Source organism: Crocodylus siamensis, chromosome 1 (genome assembly GCF_052110815.1).
Source record: "Crocodylus siamensis isolate JL-2025a chromosome 1, ASM5211081v1, whole genome shotgun sequence".
Taxonomy (NCBI): domain Eukaryota; kingdom Metazoa; phylum Chordata; order Crocodylia; family Crocodylidae; genus Crocodylus; species Crocodylus siamensis.
The window spans coordinates 309,474,284-309,488,955 of record NC_143395.1 but is presented as its reverse complement, the minus strand read 5'-3'; the positions used below and the strand labels follow the sequence as shown (position 1 = coordinate 309,488,955).

Sequence of the window (14,672 nt, the reverse complement as noted above, 5' to 3'; positions counted from 1 at the left end):
ATGCTTCTTGAAAGTGTCCAGAGTAGGTGCTAGTGCTGTATCTAGGGGGAGTCTATTCCAAGCCTTGGGGTCTAGGATAGTGAAGAAGTTTTTCCATATGTCCAGCCTAAAATGGTCTTGCATGAGTTTGTGACCATTGATCCTTGTCTTCCCTGGGGCACTCTGGTGAACAAGAATTGTTCTGGGAAGAATTGGTGGGGAATGTTGTAGTGGATGGCAGCTTGGGCAGCAGTGTCCATGAAGTGATTGAGTTCAGGATCCTGAGGAAAAGAAGGATGGAAAGCAGCAGATTAAGGACCCTTGACTTCAGAAAAGCAGACTTTGACTCCGAGAACTTATGGGCAGGATCCCCTAGGAAGCCAGTCTGAGTGGGAAAGGAGTCCAGGAGAGCTGGCTGTTCATGAAAGGCTTACTGAGAGTGCAGGAACAAACCATCCTGATGTGCTGGAAGACTAGTAAGTATGGCAGAAGACCAGCTTGGCTTAGCAGGGAACTCTTCAGTAGACTAAGTCACAAAGAGGAAGCTTATAAAAAGTAGAAACTTGGACAAATAAATAGGGAGGTATATAAGAGCATTCCTCAGGCATCCAGAGATGAAGTGAGGAAGGCCAAGGCACAACTGGAGTTGCAGCTAGCAAGGAACATGAACAGTAACAAGAATGGTTTCTGCAAGTATGTTGGTAGCAAGAGGAGGATCAGGGAAAGTGTGTGTCTCTTACTGAATGGTGGAGGCAGCCTTGTGACAGAGGAGGCAGAAAAGACTGAAGTGCTCAATGCCTTCTTCACCTCAGTCTTCACAGGCAAGGTCACCTCCCAGACTATTACACCTGGCAGCACAGTTGTGGGAGGAGCTGAGCAGCCAACAGAGATGAAAGAATAGTTTAGGAACTATTTAGAAAAGCTGGACATATACAAGTCCATGAGGCTGGATGGGATGCACCTGAGAGTGATGAGGGAGTTGGCTGATGAGATTGCAGAGCCATGCCTGACCAACCTGACTGTCTTCTATGACAAGGTGACTGGCTCAGTGGATGTAGGGAGACTGATGGATGTGGAGTACATTGATTTTAGCAAGGCTTTTGATATGGTCTCCCACAGCATTCTTGCAGGAAAGCTAGGAAAGTATGGGCTGGATGAATGGACTGTAAGGCGAATAGAAAACTGTCTGGAGAATCAGGCTCAGAGAGTAATAATAAATGGCTTGATGTTTAGCTGGCAGCCGGTATCAAGTGGAGTGCCCCAGAGGTCAGCCCTGGGACCCGTTTTGTTCAATGTCTTCATCACCAACCTGGAAGATGGCATAGAGTGCACTCTCAGCAAGTTTGCAGATGGCACCAAGCTGGAGAGAAGTATAGATACATTGGAGGGTAGGACTAGGATTCAGTGAGACCTTGACAAATTGGAAGATTGGGCCAAAACAAATCTCATGAGGGTCAACAAGGACAAGTGCAAAGTCCTGCACTTAGGCAGAATAATTCCATGCACCAGTACAGGCTGGGGGCTGACTGGCTGGGCATCAGCTTTGCAGAAAAAGACCAGGGGGTTATAGTGGACAGTAAGCAGAATATGATCCAACAGTATGCCCTTGTTGCAAAAACAGCTAATGGCATACTGGGCTACATTGGTAAGAGTGTTGTCAGCAGGTCAAGGGAAGTGATTATTCCCCTCTGTTCAGCACTAGTGAGGAAACATCTGGAATACTATGTTAAGTTTGCCCCCTGCCACTACGGAAAAGATGTGGACAAATTGGGGAGGGTCCAGTGGAGGGCAAAAAAAATGCTAAGTGGGCTAATGGACATGACTTATGAGCAAGGATCCTGATTTTCTCTAATAAAAATAAATCCCAAATTTTTGGATTAAAAAAGTAACCAAAATCCACATTTTTCTGTGATTGAAATGAAACACCACTATATATATAGATATAGATATAGCTATATAGTAATCTACTGTGCTGTAAAGTGTCACTGTCTACATGCACAGCATTTACTATGCAATAAATTAGTTTTCTGTGTGGTTGGTTACTACCTATATAGGCAATAGATCTACCATGCAGTGGGCCCATCTATACAAGTCCCTATGGCACAGTAGCAAGAAGCTTAATCTATTACACAGTAAAGAGTTTTGTGTAGACACACATACAGTCACTACATAAGTGCTCTTTTAAGGATTCTTCCCTTTCGTGGTGGACTAAGATAGGGTATTGGTATCAATGGCTTAGAAGAGAATATCCTTATACTAAAAGCAAGAAAATGAATTGTACTTAAACTATCCTGAATTTAAATTATAAAAAGTAAAAATGTAAGACTAGCAATGTGGAAAACTGAACAACTTTACCTGCAGATTACGTAAGGAAATTTGTACTGCATAGTCCATCAAAGAAATATGTGCCATTGTTAAAAATAATCTATAGAATTTTGTGCAGTACCTTATCTTCTCAGAAGGTTACTTGAGTGAATATGTCAGCCATTCATTTGAAAACAACAGAGCTGAGCTGAGACTATCCGTCTATATTGCTAGTTATATAACAATATGTCCTTTGTGCAAACATAGTTGTTTTCAGCACTTTGATTTCTTCAAATCAATATGTAATTTTAAGTGTAAGACTAGCATGTAGAAATAAAAGAACAGTGAGGTATTTCAGTGTTCGCTGTCATTGAATAAAGTGTTCAATCATGCCATTAAATATCATTTAGTTTTTATATCCCATTTACTATTGAATTGTTTAGTTCCTTCTAGAATAAGACTGGTTTGACTTTTGCCAAACAAAGATGATATAATTTCATACCAAGGCCACCTTACATTTCCTTTTCTCCAATACTCCTGTGATAAATTTCTTCTTAAATTTTTCTTTTGTCAAAATGTTTATCTAAGCTATTGTTAAATCTAGAGTTTTGATCCAAATAGGGTTTTGCTATTTTTGCTTTTTCATGCTTAATATTTTTATTCCAATATCTAGATCTTGCAGCTTCTGAATTTATTGAGGAAATCCTTCTGAAAGCTGAAACTATTTGGGAGTTAAAAATGAAAGATCCTTCAACTGTTTCTACTTTATCACAAGAGGAGCCATATGAAGAGATCATCCATGACCTGCCTGCATTTTCTAATAAGCTGTAAGTATTTATAGTTAAGGGCAAAATAGTAGAGCTGTGTTATCCTGTATATTGTACACACAACAGATGGGCAAAGTGGGTTCTTCAGTTTGAAAGGCTGTTATATCTTTCTCTATTTCCTGCCCCAGTTTCTTCTGATTTAGATATTAACAGATTTGTAGTCAAAAGTTCACCATGTACAGTTATCAGAAGGTGAGAGAAGAAGGATAAATAAGATTTAACATATGACTTCAGAATTCAAGTATCTAGCAAAAATAGGGGAATAATGACAATGTTGGATTTTGTCTTGGGGGTTATATGGTGATAGGAGGTAGCCTGAGTACCTATGTTTTCATTTTTATCTGTCCTAACATTGCAGAAATTTAATGGGTACAGACCACTTGTAAATACAAGTATAAGGTTATTTCTGCATTGGCTGGAACCAATGATTAATAAATGAGGGTAGACCCACAGAAAGGGTTAAAAGCTCCAGGAGCAGAGTGCAAGTTTAGAAAACAGAGGAGGAGTAAGAAGCACAGAGCCTGGGTTGCCCCTCTCAAGGTCTGAAGGGAGACAGATGATTTTAGGTTTGTTTGGTTGTTGTTTGTATGCCTGCTTGTTTTAATGTTTGTTTTGTTTACTGTGGGGAGAAGGTTGATGCATGTAAAATAAATGGGCTGGAAATCCTGAGCTCAGAGCTGCCTGTTGCCTAGCCTTGATATTGAAGCACCCTCGTATCCCAGGCAGCTCCTCTGCAGCACATTAAGCCGGGTCAGAGCAGCACCAGGCTGGCAGGCTCACCCTTTTGACCACCAGGCAGCTGAGGCTGCTCTGACCCAGCTTAATGTGCTGTGGTCCCAGGTGCATGTGTAAATGTGGTGCCTAAGAGCAGTAAACTGATGTGAACTACACAGGAGTTTATTGTGTTGCACTAGTAGCATGTGTACACATGCCTAGTGAAAAAGAATTTACTTTCCATGGAATCTGCTATTAAATTTACTGTATATGCCTCTCTGCCAATCAATAGCAAGGGGCGGGGTCACTGGGAAATGCCCACAAAATTGGCTTTTCATGTTGCAGGCAAGCTGCAAAAATTGCTTTATCACACCAAGGGTTAAGTGGATCACTATTAATTACTCTCTTTCCTTTTGAATGGTCTTGATGAGCATTTTTACACATGCTCTGGAACTCAGTGCCAGGCGCTTTAATCAGCAACCCATGCTAATAAAAAGGATCTGCACTTCATATGTACAGGTTTCCCTTGATTCATGTGGGTTCTTTATATGAGAATTCGCTCTTATGCAATGACTATATTCAGACCCATAATGTGTTATATGCAAGGAAAATTCTCTCTTGTGATCAGCATAGATGCCCCCCTGCCCAAGCAGGTTAGTCTGTGGGGGAAGGGGAAAGGACCATGGCCCCACTCACCCCAGCCCTGGCTGCAGTGGCCCCAGGACTGTCCGGTGCCAGCTGCCTACAGCCGCTGGGATACACCATGCTCTGCCTGTCCCCTCATGCCTAGCCTCACCCCAGCTCCTGGGCTGCGTGGTGCAGGCAGCCAGTGTTGGCTGTTCCAGCATGGGCTAGGGTGAGTGCAGACAAGTGGAGCCCTGGGCGGCATGGGGCGCAGCACTCACCCCAACACCAGCTGCCTGCACCAGAGCACGGTGCAGCCCAGGACTAGATGTGAGTGGGGACAGGTGGAGCACGGTGCAGCCCAGCGGCTGCAGGCAGCTGTTGCCAGCTGCTCCCAGGGCTACTGTAGCTGGTGCTGGGGTGAGTGCCTCTCTGTTTCTTCTGCTTTGCTGCCTTGTGCAGCCCTGGGAGTGGTATCCCTCCCACTGCCCATTCCCTAGTTCCAGCCTCACTCTATCCGTCCCTCACCACCAGGGGAACCTATCCCTATTTGTTACATTGTAAAGTGGGTTTACTTTATGCGGATTTGATTTATGCACTGTTCTCTGGGAACGCATGTACAGCATAAATCGGGGGGAACCTGTATCAGAGTCCCCATACGTCCCTGTGCTGATAAAATGGTGCTAAGGAACTAAAGCTCATTGAACATATTTTATTTCAAAGCACTCTGCTGCCATTTTTTCAGTGCAAGGGCGCACGGGGATGCTGATACATGTGATGCGGAAGGCTGCCAGAGCATGTCAATTTCCGTGTTCTGTCAGACTCAATTCATTGAGTCTGTTCCAACACACTGGAAGTGCATTGGAGGAGGCTTCCCACATGTCTTTAGGAGCCCAGTGTTTCATGAATCAAGCTAGACTTTCCTTGGCAGTTTTACTGTCTGTTAGCTACCCCTGGTCTCTCTCTTCCTATTTCACAGCCCTGAAGACTATTTTTATCTCTTTTCAAAATCCTAGTTCTGCCAAGGGAGTCCAGTCAGGAGCTAGAAATTCAGCCTTTGGCTGAGAAGTTAAGAGCTGCTGACATTTTAGCTGTGAATCTGCATATTTTTTTCTGAGTTGGAAGGGGAGGGTGAGTAAACTGAAAATTAGGCAGTGTTCTTCCTCTATTCAGCTATATCTCTGGATAAATCATTTTTTTTCTTCATTCTGTCTTTGTTAAAACAAGGTGCGTGTCTTATTTAGGGGTATGCATTATGAATGAAAATATAGTAGCTTGAAAACATGGATTATGTCACATTAAAATATGTTAACCTCATTACATGAGTAATGTTAAATATCATATTAAATAGTTCAAACTTGCAGGGCTTTAAATCAAATGTACCAATTAAGGTAAATTTTATTTTTCTTTATCGGTAAAAGACTAATAACACTAATGTTATATCCATTGACATTATTTCCTGTCACATACTTGGAATGAAAGCTACGAAGGCATTTATTTCTGTTAATTTCCAACCTGGATCCTGAAATGACATATAATGAGATACTCTGCCAAACAGTGAAAAGGGGTTGCCATTAAGCAATGATGTATTTCATTGTAAGTTCAATTTCTTTTCTTTTTTAAAAAGACATTTTATTTGTTGGTTCATTTTCCATATAATTCCTCTGTCTCCAAAGAATTTCCAAATGCAATTAGCTCTCAGAAACTGGACACCATCCAAAAATTGGGGACCTAGTACATGCATGGTTGATAAATTAATTGCTAAAGTGGAGATGGTTAACGAACAAAAACAATGGCAAAGAATGAAAAGGGTTTTTGTTTTGTTTTGTTTTTTTAAAGGCATCTCTTCTGTATAAGTGCATACCTATATAGGGGAAATGAGTTTTTATGTCAATGTTTACATTTATAAATATATTATGAGAAGCAGCTATTTAACACTAACCTGAATTCTTTCCGCTTAGTCCATGTCATTATTCTTTCTAATAGCATATTTTATACATGACCACTGGATTAATTTTGGACTTCCTTTGTGCTGTGAATTTGTGGCACAGATTGGCTTCTGACCTCCAAAGCTTTCAGTGTTCTGAAGAAATGGCTGAGGCATGGCAGGGAGACTGTGCAATCTGCTCTCCTCACCCCTTGCTCCCTGAAATTAAGGAAAGGAGAGTGATTCTTTCAGACATTTCCAAATGGTTGCCCTTTATATGGTAATAAAACTAAACTGTTGTGGGCAGTGACCTTCATTGAGAACTCCTAGAAAAGCTCATGGAGTAGAAAAATGAAGATAATTGACTCTGAAAATGAACCATCTGTGGAAAACGAAACTGCCCGACCATATTTTTTTTTTCCTTTTTCCTGAATTTATGATTGTCCTGAAACTCTCAGGACATGTCTACACTACAGTCCAAAAGTATGATTGCAGTCTATATGGACACAGCCAGTCTAGTTTTAAAACTGGCGTGCCTGGCTAGTAATACCAATGTAGCTGCAACAGCACTGAGCTGAGCTTGGGCTATGCATTCAAGTACTATCTAGGGTCCAGCAGAGTTTTGCAGCCTATGCTGAACTCTACACCACCACAGATTACACTGTCATTAGTATCTGAGTCTGATAGTTCCAAGATATAGCTACACAAAGTGCAGTCATGTCTGTGGATTGTACTGTATTGCATATTTGCCTAACCAGAGTTAGGTCAACCACATGCTCAACTGTGCAAGTATCCAGGAGGTTAAATTCAGCCAAAAAAATATGCGCTCAGTCTCAGTTAGTTCACCTGAGTAGGTGCACTAATTTTAGATCAAGATCAGGTTAACCCAATCTAGGAAAGGGTTAACCTAATCTCCCAAAAGTCTGTATGCTTTTACAGCATAGCCAAGGTCTGGGACAGCTCAGCCACTGGCCCCAACCCCGACTGGGGTATTTTTAGCCTCCTAAAGAGGCAGATTATATTTGGTATTGGGTCTAAATTGTGAATCTGTTAATCAAAGTTCAGATGTTGCTGTTGATTATGATCTTCCAGAGCTTTTTGCAAGTCCCAAACTTCAGTATTTTTAAACAAAAGTACTGACAACCTGATACCAGAAAGAAGAGAGCAGATCCAGTGCCAAGATACCATGGGTTGATCCATACTAGAGAAATGTGTAGGAATAAATTGGACATTATAGATAGAGATTATGTCATACTTTCTATTATGGCACAAAGGTTATAATAGAGCATATTAGCCTTCCGGGATAGGAGAGTTCTCAGCAGGCACAGAATTAGTGTAGCTGACTCCCATACCATTTTGCACTGGATTGAGTAGGTGGGAAAATAACTTGACTACACTATGCATACAGTGTACATTACAGTCTTCTAGAGAGGTCTATGTTTTACCAGTTCATAACAGATAGATTGTTCTAATGTATGAATAGGCCAAGCCCAACATATGCTATGTTTTCTTGCATGCAGTACACCCCAGAAAAAGATGTACATTTTGTTTTTGAAAGGGTGAATGAAGAATAAAATATCTTTCCTTGTAATATATTACAAAGTAACAACAGGTAGGGACCTGAGCCTGCTTATTTGTCTGGTCTCTATGGATCACATGCAGTCTTTACTTTGGCTTTTGCTTGGTAAGCAGTAGAAATGTCTCTTACCATATGTCTTGCATATAATGCACGCTCCAATTTCAAACACCTGGGTTTTTTTTAAGTGTGTGTTGTATGCAAGAAAATATGGTATATCCTATGAAAATCAGAGAAGCATAACCAGTTTTGTAAGGCTTCCCATTTGTCTTCTCTGCTGAGCTCAAGTGAGATCTCTTTGTACAGTGCCAAACAATTCTAATCTTGACTGAGGTGTTTTGGTTTAGTTCAGGTAAAATGTCATCATTATTATAATAACAAGTCTGGCCCATTGTTCCTTTAGACCAGACTATATCCACAGAAACTATAAGGTGAATTTTATGCTACCCTTCCAGTTTTTGTTGTACACTTTAGTTTATACCTATTGATCTTTTTTTCATGTCCTGATAGGAAGAAGAGTAATGTATTTGGGTAATAGATCTGCAAGAGTTAACTGAAAATGTACTTTCTGGCAATTTTTGAATATAGCTGACAAATTAATTTTCATTCAAATGCGTTATAAAGGAAATGTGTTAAAAGAGAGAGAGAGAAACCAATGGTAAATGATTCCTGGTCTATCAACAGAACTTAATTTGACCAAATTGGTTTGCAATTACATTATTGATTTCTGGCAGAACAGCTTGAACAGATGAATTGATAGTCAATATATACTACTCAGTTAAAGAAAAAAGTTTAGCTGTCTTTGTATTTTGTGTTATGCTGGGTTACAAAGCAGACATAGCTTCATTGAGCAATCATTATTAGGTTTAGCTGGATAAACTCCTGGGACTGTGAAAAGATAATTCCTGTATTGGAATATGTTTCTTTCCTAGTTCTTCTACTAAGTTGTTTTAGTATATCTGACTTCCCAGCAATGTACAAGGACGGTAAATTACAGGAAATGTCAATAATGATTACATATGAAGTGCTTCTCCTTCTCAGAAAATGCAGATGTTAATAGCACTTCATTTTGGTCCCTGATTTTGTATATGTGTTTGTAGAACACATTTACATAATGCTTCCTGTTTGCATTGTCATTTTATCTGAGTTTTCCTTATGGTTTGATGAAATTTTACCACTCATAAATAATCATGCACAGGACTGTGAAGTATAACCCAATAAAAAAGCTAGGTTAGGCTTACATGACCAGTAGCATAATTTATATATTTTTTATTTTATTGTTAACTAAAAAGAAACTATAGTGTTTTAAAGTACTTCCAAAATTCTTGGTGATTGTGTGAGGTTCTGTTAATGTTTTCTGTTAACCTTTCACTGCTTCCGTTATAAAGGTATAGTTAAAAAAGAGTCCTTCCTTTTAGTGTGGATACAGTTATCCCACTATAAAAGGATGTAAATCAAGGGTATAAAGATACAATCAATCTACTATAGAAAAAGATGGTACGAGGTCGAGCTTTGGTGCACATCAGCCAGTGAGAAGTAACCCTTGTGCGCGCTATTGTGGCATTGTTGTAACTTACCCCACGTCATTAAACTACCATAATTTAGCTTCTGCTTACTGTGATATAGGTGCATGCAGATGGGCAGGTAGTGTGGAACAATGGATGTGCAGTAGACACTTATCCTCTTATATCTCATAGTAGATGGTTCAAATGCCCAAAACCATTCATTTTCTGACAGCGCCACAAACCACACAAGTTGAAAGTTGAACCATGGACAGTGCTGCTAATTTTCAGAACGGAGACAAAATTTGCCCTGGGCTGCCTGCTCCCTGTCTCCACACGCTGCTCTCCAGCTGGCTAGGGTGCAGGGTGCTTCAGCATAGGGCTTCCTGCCAACTAGCCCCACGCCGAGGCACCCTGTGCCCCAGCCAGCTCCCCCTCCCTGCCCCCAAGCACATGGAGCCTGGATGGGAGCTGGCATGAGCTGGGCACAGCCCACAACAAAAGGCACATGCAGCGGCATGCACTGTAGCAGAGATTTGTGCTGCTACTATTTGTGCTGTTGAATGCACATGCCCCTGCTCATCTGGACATGACCATAAAGTGCAGCTTTGATAATTCACAGGTTAGGTTTTTTACTCCCCTAAAAATTATCCAATTTTTACTCTAATAGCTTATTCAGGTTTGGGGAATCTAATAAGCAGCAGTGGGAAAAGGTGCCTTATCTTGGTTATGCCACTATAACCATGACAGTAAACAAATCATAGTATCACACTCATAAGTGGCATTAGTTTTACTGATATAACTTCTTTAGTATATACCAAGCCTTACTATCACAAATCCTGTTGACTTAAGTGGTAGATAAAAAATTAAAAGTTATGGAATTGTTCACAGCGTAACACTGTCACAATTCACTTGCTGTACCTTTATCATAAAGTAAATATTAATTGCAATAATTAACACATTTATATGTCAACACAAGAATACAAAATATAACATGCACAATGTATCTTGAATCAACATTATAATAAGAAGTTTACATTTTTAATTTCCTGACTGAGCATTTAAAAGTGTTATTTAAACAAGTTCTATTTATATGCACTTTTGTAGTTGATTACTCTGGTGTTTTACAAGGAAAAGAAAGAAGTAAAGATTTGAGGTTGAGAACCTTTGCTTTTAAACTTTTTAAATTCTGAGCTGAAGTTATAACATGATGATGTAAACTATTTCTGACAAAAGTTTTTTTCCTAACAGAGTTTATACCTACTAAGAACATCCATGAAAAAAATGAGTATAGAATCTGTTTCTGCATTGAAATCTGCCTTTATTTAAAGTTTCGTATAACATCTTTTAACCTAATTATTGTTACTCCAATACTATTGATACTCCAATACTAACTGGAAAATACATTATAAAAGTATTTTTATTTCTGGAATTTGAGCCTTCAAAATGTTTCCATATACTTCATCTTTTCTGTCTTAAAATGCTAATTGACAACCAACAATTAAGAAGATACAGAATTTTATGTTTTTTTTAAAAATAAATATATATAATACATTATGGCTTATAAAATGAAAATTATATTATGCAGTAGTTTAGCACATTAGACTTTTCTGAGTAATGTGTGCCAGTAAGAGTAGTCCTACCTTGCTCGAGTAGATTACCCTTGATATCTGACCTCCTTCTCCTTTATGCATCTTCAATTCTGGCTCAAGCTTTGTGACTCCCTTTGTGGTTAATTATCTGGTAGTAGAATACAGCATCCAAGAGATGACTGCTCATGCTAAACCACTTACCTGTATTAACATAAAATCTTCTGTTGCACTGAATTACAGTTGATCTTTTCAACAGCACTTTTAATTTAGGAGTTCACCTTGTGACTAATCTGCATCAAATACTTATGAAATACCTTTTTAAATGTCATTTTCTTTTCTGGAAACATTTTTTTTCTATTTAGGTGCCAGTCTTGTATTGTTCTTAGCATCTTTCTGAAACTAAATCAAAGAAAATAGTTTATGTGCTGTCTGTTCTATTTTGGAATCATGTCATATTTCTGGTAAAATAGAACTATAGAATTATATTCTAACTCTATGTAAAAATAAATCTCTTAAATGAAAATAGTTTGTATGGCATACATCTGTCTATAAATCAGTACACTGTCACTTCTTTTCAAGAAACTGCTTTATTCACTATTAATATGTTTTGATATTATGAATATAATAAATGTTATTAAATGAAATGCATTTTAATTAATTCTCTTTTTTGTAAGGTGCTGACTTTTTGAACTCAGATTGTTATAAAAAGGTAGTAGAGGGATTTTTTTTTTTTACAATATTCTGCCTGAAGGTTTCTGCTTTTCTCCCATTCTGCAGCCTGCAAAATAGTTTCTTTTCATCTATCTGTCCTGAAGAGTTTACTGACTAATCTAAGTGTTGTGCTACAAATGTGTGTTGCATGTCAAGCAGTTGGGATGGGATGAGGAACGATGAAGGTAACACCAATGAGATCTCATGGATCTTAAAAGGAAACATCATCTTACTATTACTTACAAATAGCAGCTCCAAAACTTTTAAAAGATCTTGATTATTGTATCAAATAGATTTTGATTGCTGTATCATCTGAACACAACTTCCAAACAGAAAATTTGGGGAACATTTATAAAAAAGCTTGGAAGCATCTAATATGATGAAAATAAGGTAGCCTTTTGTTTATTTTGGGGTTTTTTGCTTGTCTGTTTGGCAATTTTTAGATAAACAAAACCAAATAAGCCAAAAACACCTAACTTAAAAAAAACCTGTCTTTTTAAAATCAATGTGACAAAAATCCAGTCTAGAAGGAAATTGCAAAAAACTTTGAGCGATTAAAAAAAAGAACAGTTGAAAGCGTAGTTGGAACAAAATATATCAATTTTAAATTGAATTTTAATGCTTCAAAGAACACTATTCATTTTTAAAGAAAGCTACTTGAAGCCATCAGCACTGGAAGCATCACTTTCTGAAAAACAGAAGCTATTTCAGATATATATAGGACACAGACATTCTTCTCCTTTGAGGTATAGGTGCCTGGGAATAAAATCTGTTAGTTATTTATTATATAAAGGGTCAGCAGAAGCACTTACATTATTTATGAATGTTTACATTTTTCATGATGCTAAAATGGCCCTTATTTAGGGAAGTACTAAACCTGTGTGAAATACAGATTTTCTATTCTGTGAAAATTTCAAGAATTCTGCAATACGTTCACCCCTAACTAGGACAAAAAGCCAAAACAACTTTTTTAAAAAGTCAATTAAATATTGAATTTTATTAAGTTCATCGTGTTTCATTTTATTTTCAATTTCAATTCTTTATATGCTTTAGTTAAAATAAAAGTCGTTTTGAAAAGAAAAAAAATTCTAAAAATATTAAAAATGAATATATTTGGAGGCGTTCCCAGTTAGTTCTAATATTCAACTTAATCACAGCTGATGTGGTCTCAAACAAGGCAGTTTTGTTGAAAAAGAATTTCCATTTAAAAATCATTTAATTTCTTCTGAAAATGTATTTTTGCTTGCTGTGGGTTTCCTTAGGGTAGCATATAAGTACTTTCTTAAAATTAAACAGGTTCTTATATTCAATCTTCAGTAGCAACTCCTGTCCTTATTTGGGGCCCATATTAGGGATAAGTGTTGTTCCTGCTCCTTATGTTTCAGGGAAGTAGAGCAGTTTCTTTGTGAAATTCTTCTTCTACAGTGATTCATTATAGAACTCCAAATGAATTCAGAGGGACCAGAATTTTACTTTACATGTCTTCAGTGACTCTTGACACTTCTTTCCTACGCATTATCTGCTCTCCATTACACATGCTGGGCACGTCTACATGAGACGTTTTACTGCATAGTAGGCTAATTTGCTGCACAGTAAACATTACCGGCTATATGTGTGGAGCAGTCAAGGCAGAGTAGACTAATTTATTGTGCTGCCAGATAGTCATACAAGTGGTATTCAGCAGTGCGATAAATTACTGTGCTTAAATGCACCTGTAGGTGGTGATGTCAGGATTCGTTCACTCTGGCACAAACTGAGCTAAAGTATATTCAGTCACATGTATTGTACATGTAGACATGCCCACTGAAAGGAAAATGGGAAAGCTGGATTTACTTACTCTTCCATTGGATCTTGCTGTCATGGCTCCTCTCAAGCTCACTTCTGTTCTGAGGCTTTTGCCATAGTTTGCTTTCCTGGGCCTATAATCTACCTGAAATCTAGAGAATGCTTGCAGGATCTGTCATAATGCATTTTTGCAAGTGTGGTGTACTGCAGACTGAAAGTATGGGCAAATTCGTAAGTGAAGCCTTTATGAATAAAGTTTTGCATCTTTGCTATTTCATTTTAGATAGTCTTGTATTGTAGATAATTGATCAGTTATATATAGCTTTGTATGCAGATAAAATATAGCTTCTTTATTGGGTAACCTTAAAAACTATGGATTTTAATTTTATTAGCTGCAGTGACAATATCTGTATACTGAATTGATTTAACTATATTACTTTTCAAAATACTATTGTGGAGGTCAATCATATCTTAAATTCAGCTTTCTAATTACTTATTGATTTGTTATCCTAGCAAATACACATCCACGCATATTCTGCTTGACTTGCTAAGCTTTCATTTGAAAAGGCTTGCATAAAAGTGAATGTTAAATCAAAGAGCTTTGTCAAGACTAATGTATCCTTAGCACAGAACAAGCCAAGCAAACAATCTTCTGCTCTCATCCAATTTATGTATTTGGATAAGGAAAAACTGTCTTAAACTCAAATTATATTTGAATTCCACATTCATGCCACCCAGCCTTGGCAATCTTCTGTTTGTCAGGCATCTTCAAAAAGAGTCTGATTGCTTTATTGATTCTCTCCATAGCAATCCTCTGGCTATACCGATTGCCAAACAAGACAGTTTGCTGGAGAAAGACACCATGTTCAAAGATGCAACAAAAGGTTTATGCAAGCAGCAGTCTCAAGACAATGCATCAGACAGTGTCCTAGTAAATGGTACGACCAAACTTGAACAGGTAACATGTTATTTTTTTTACAACCTGTGTAAATACCTTAGACTGTAAATTGTAAATCTGATGAGTACGAAAACAGAATAATCTTCTACATAAGAATATAATTGAGTCCATTTAATAATTCAAGGTACAGTCATTTTCCAATGCTAATTCCTAAAATAACATTGCAGTTACAA

General features: G+C 38.1%; 1 protein-coding gene across 1 annotated transcript in view; it reads left to right on the top strand.

Annotated features, from left to right (window-relative positions):
* The window catches only part of MYO16 (myosin XVI), a 545,578-nt gene that overhangs the window by 197,406 nt on the left and 333,500 nt on the right, over positions 1–14,672 (top strand). The window contains exons 9-10 of the mRNA XM_090022346.1: positions 2,957–3,110; positions 14,349–14,499. Of these exons, the coding sequence (XP_089878472.1) occupies positions 2,957–3,110; positions 14,349–14,499 (305 nt within the window). The remainder of the gene's footprint in view (positions 1–2,956; positions 3,111–14,348; positions 14,500–14,672) is intronic.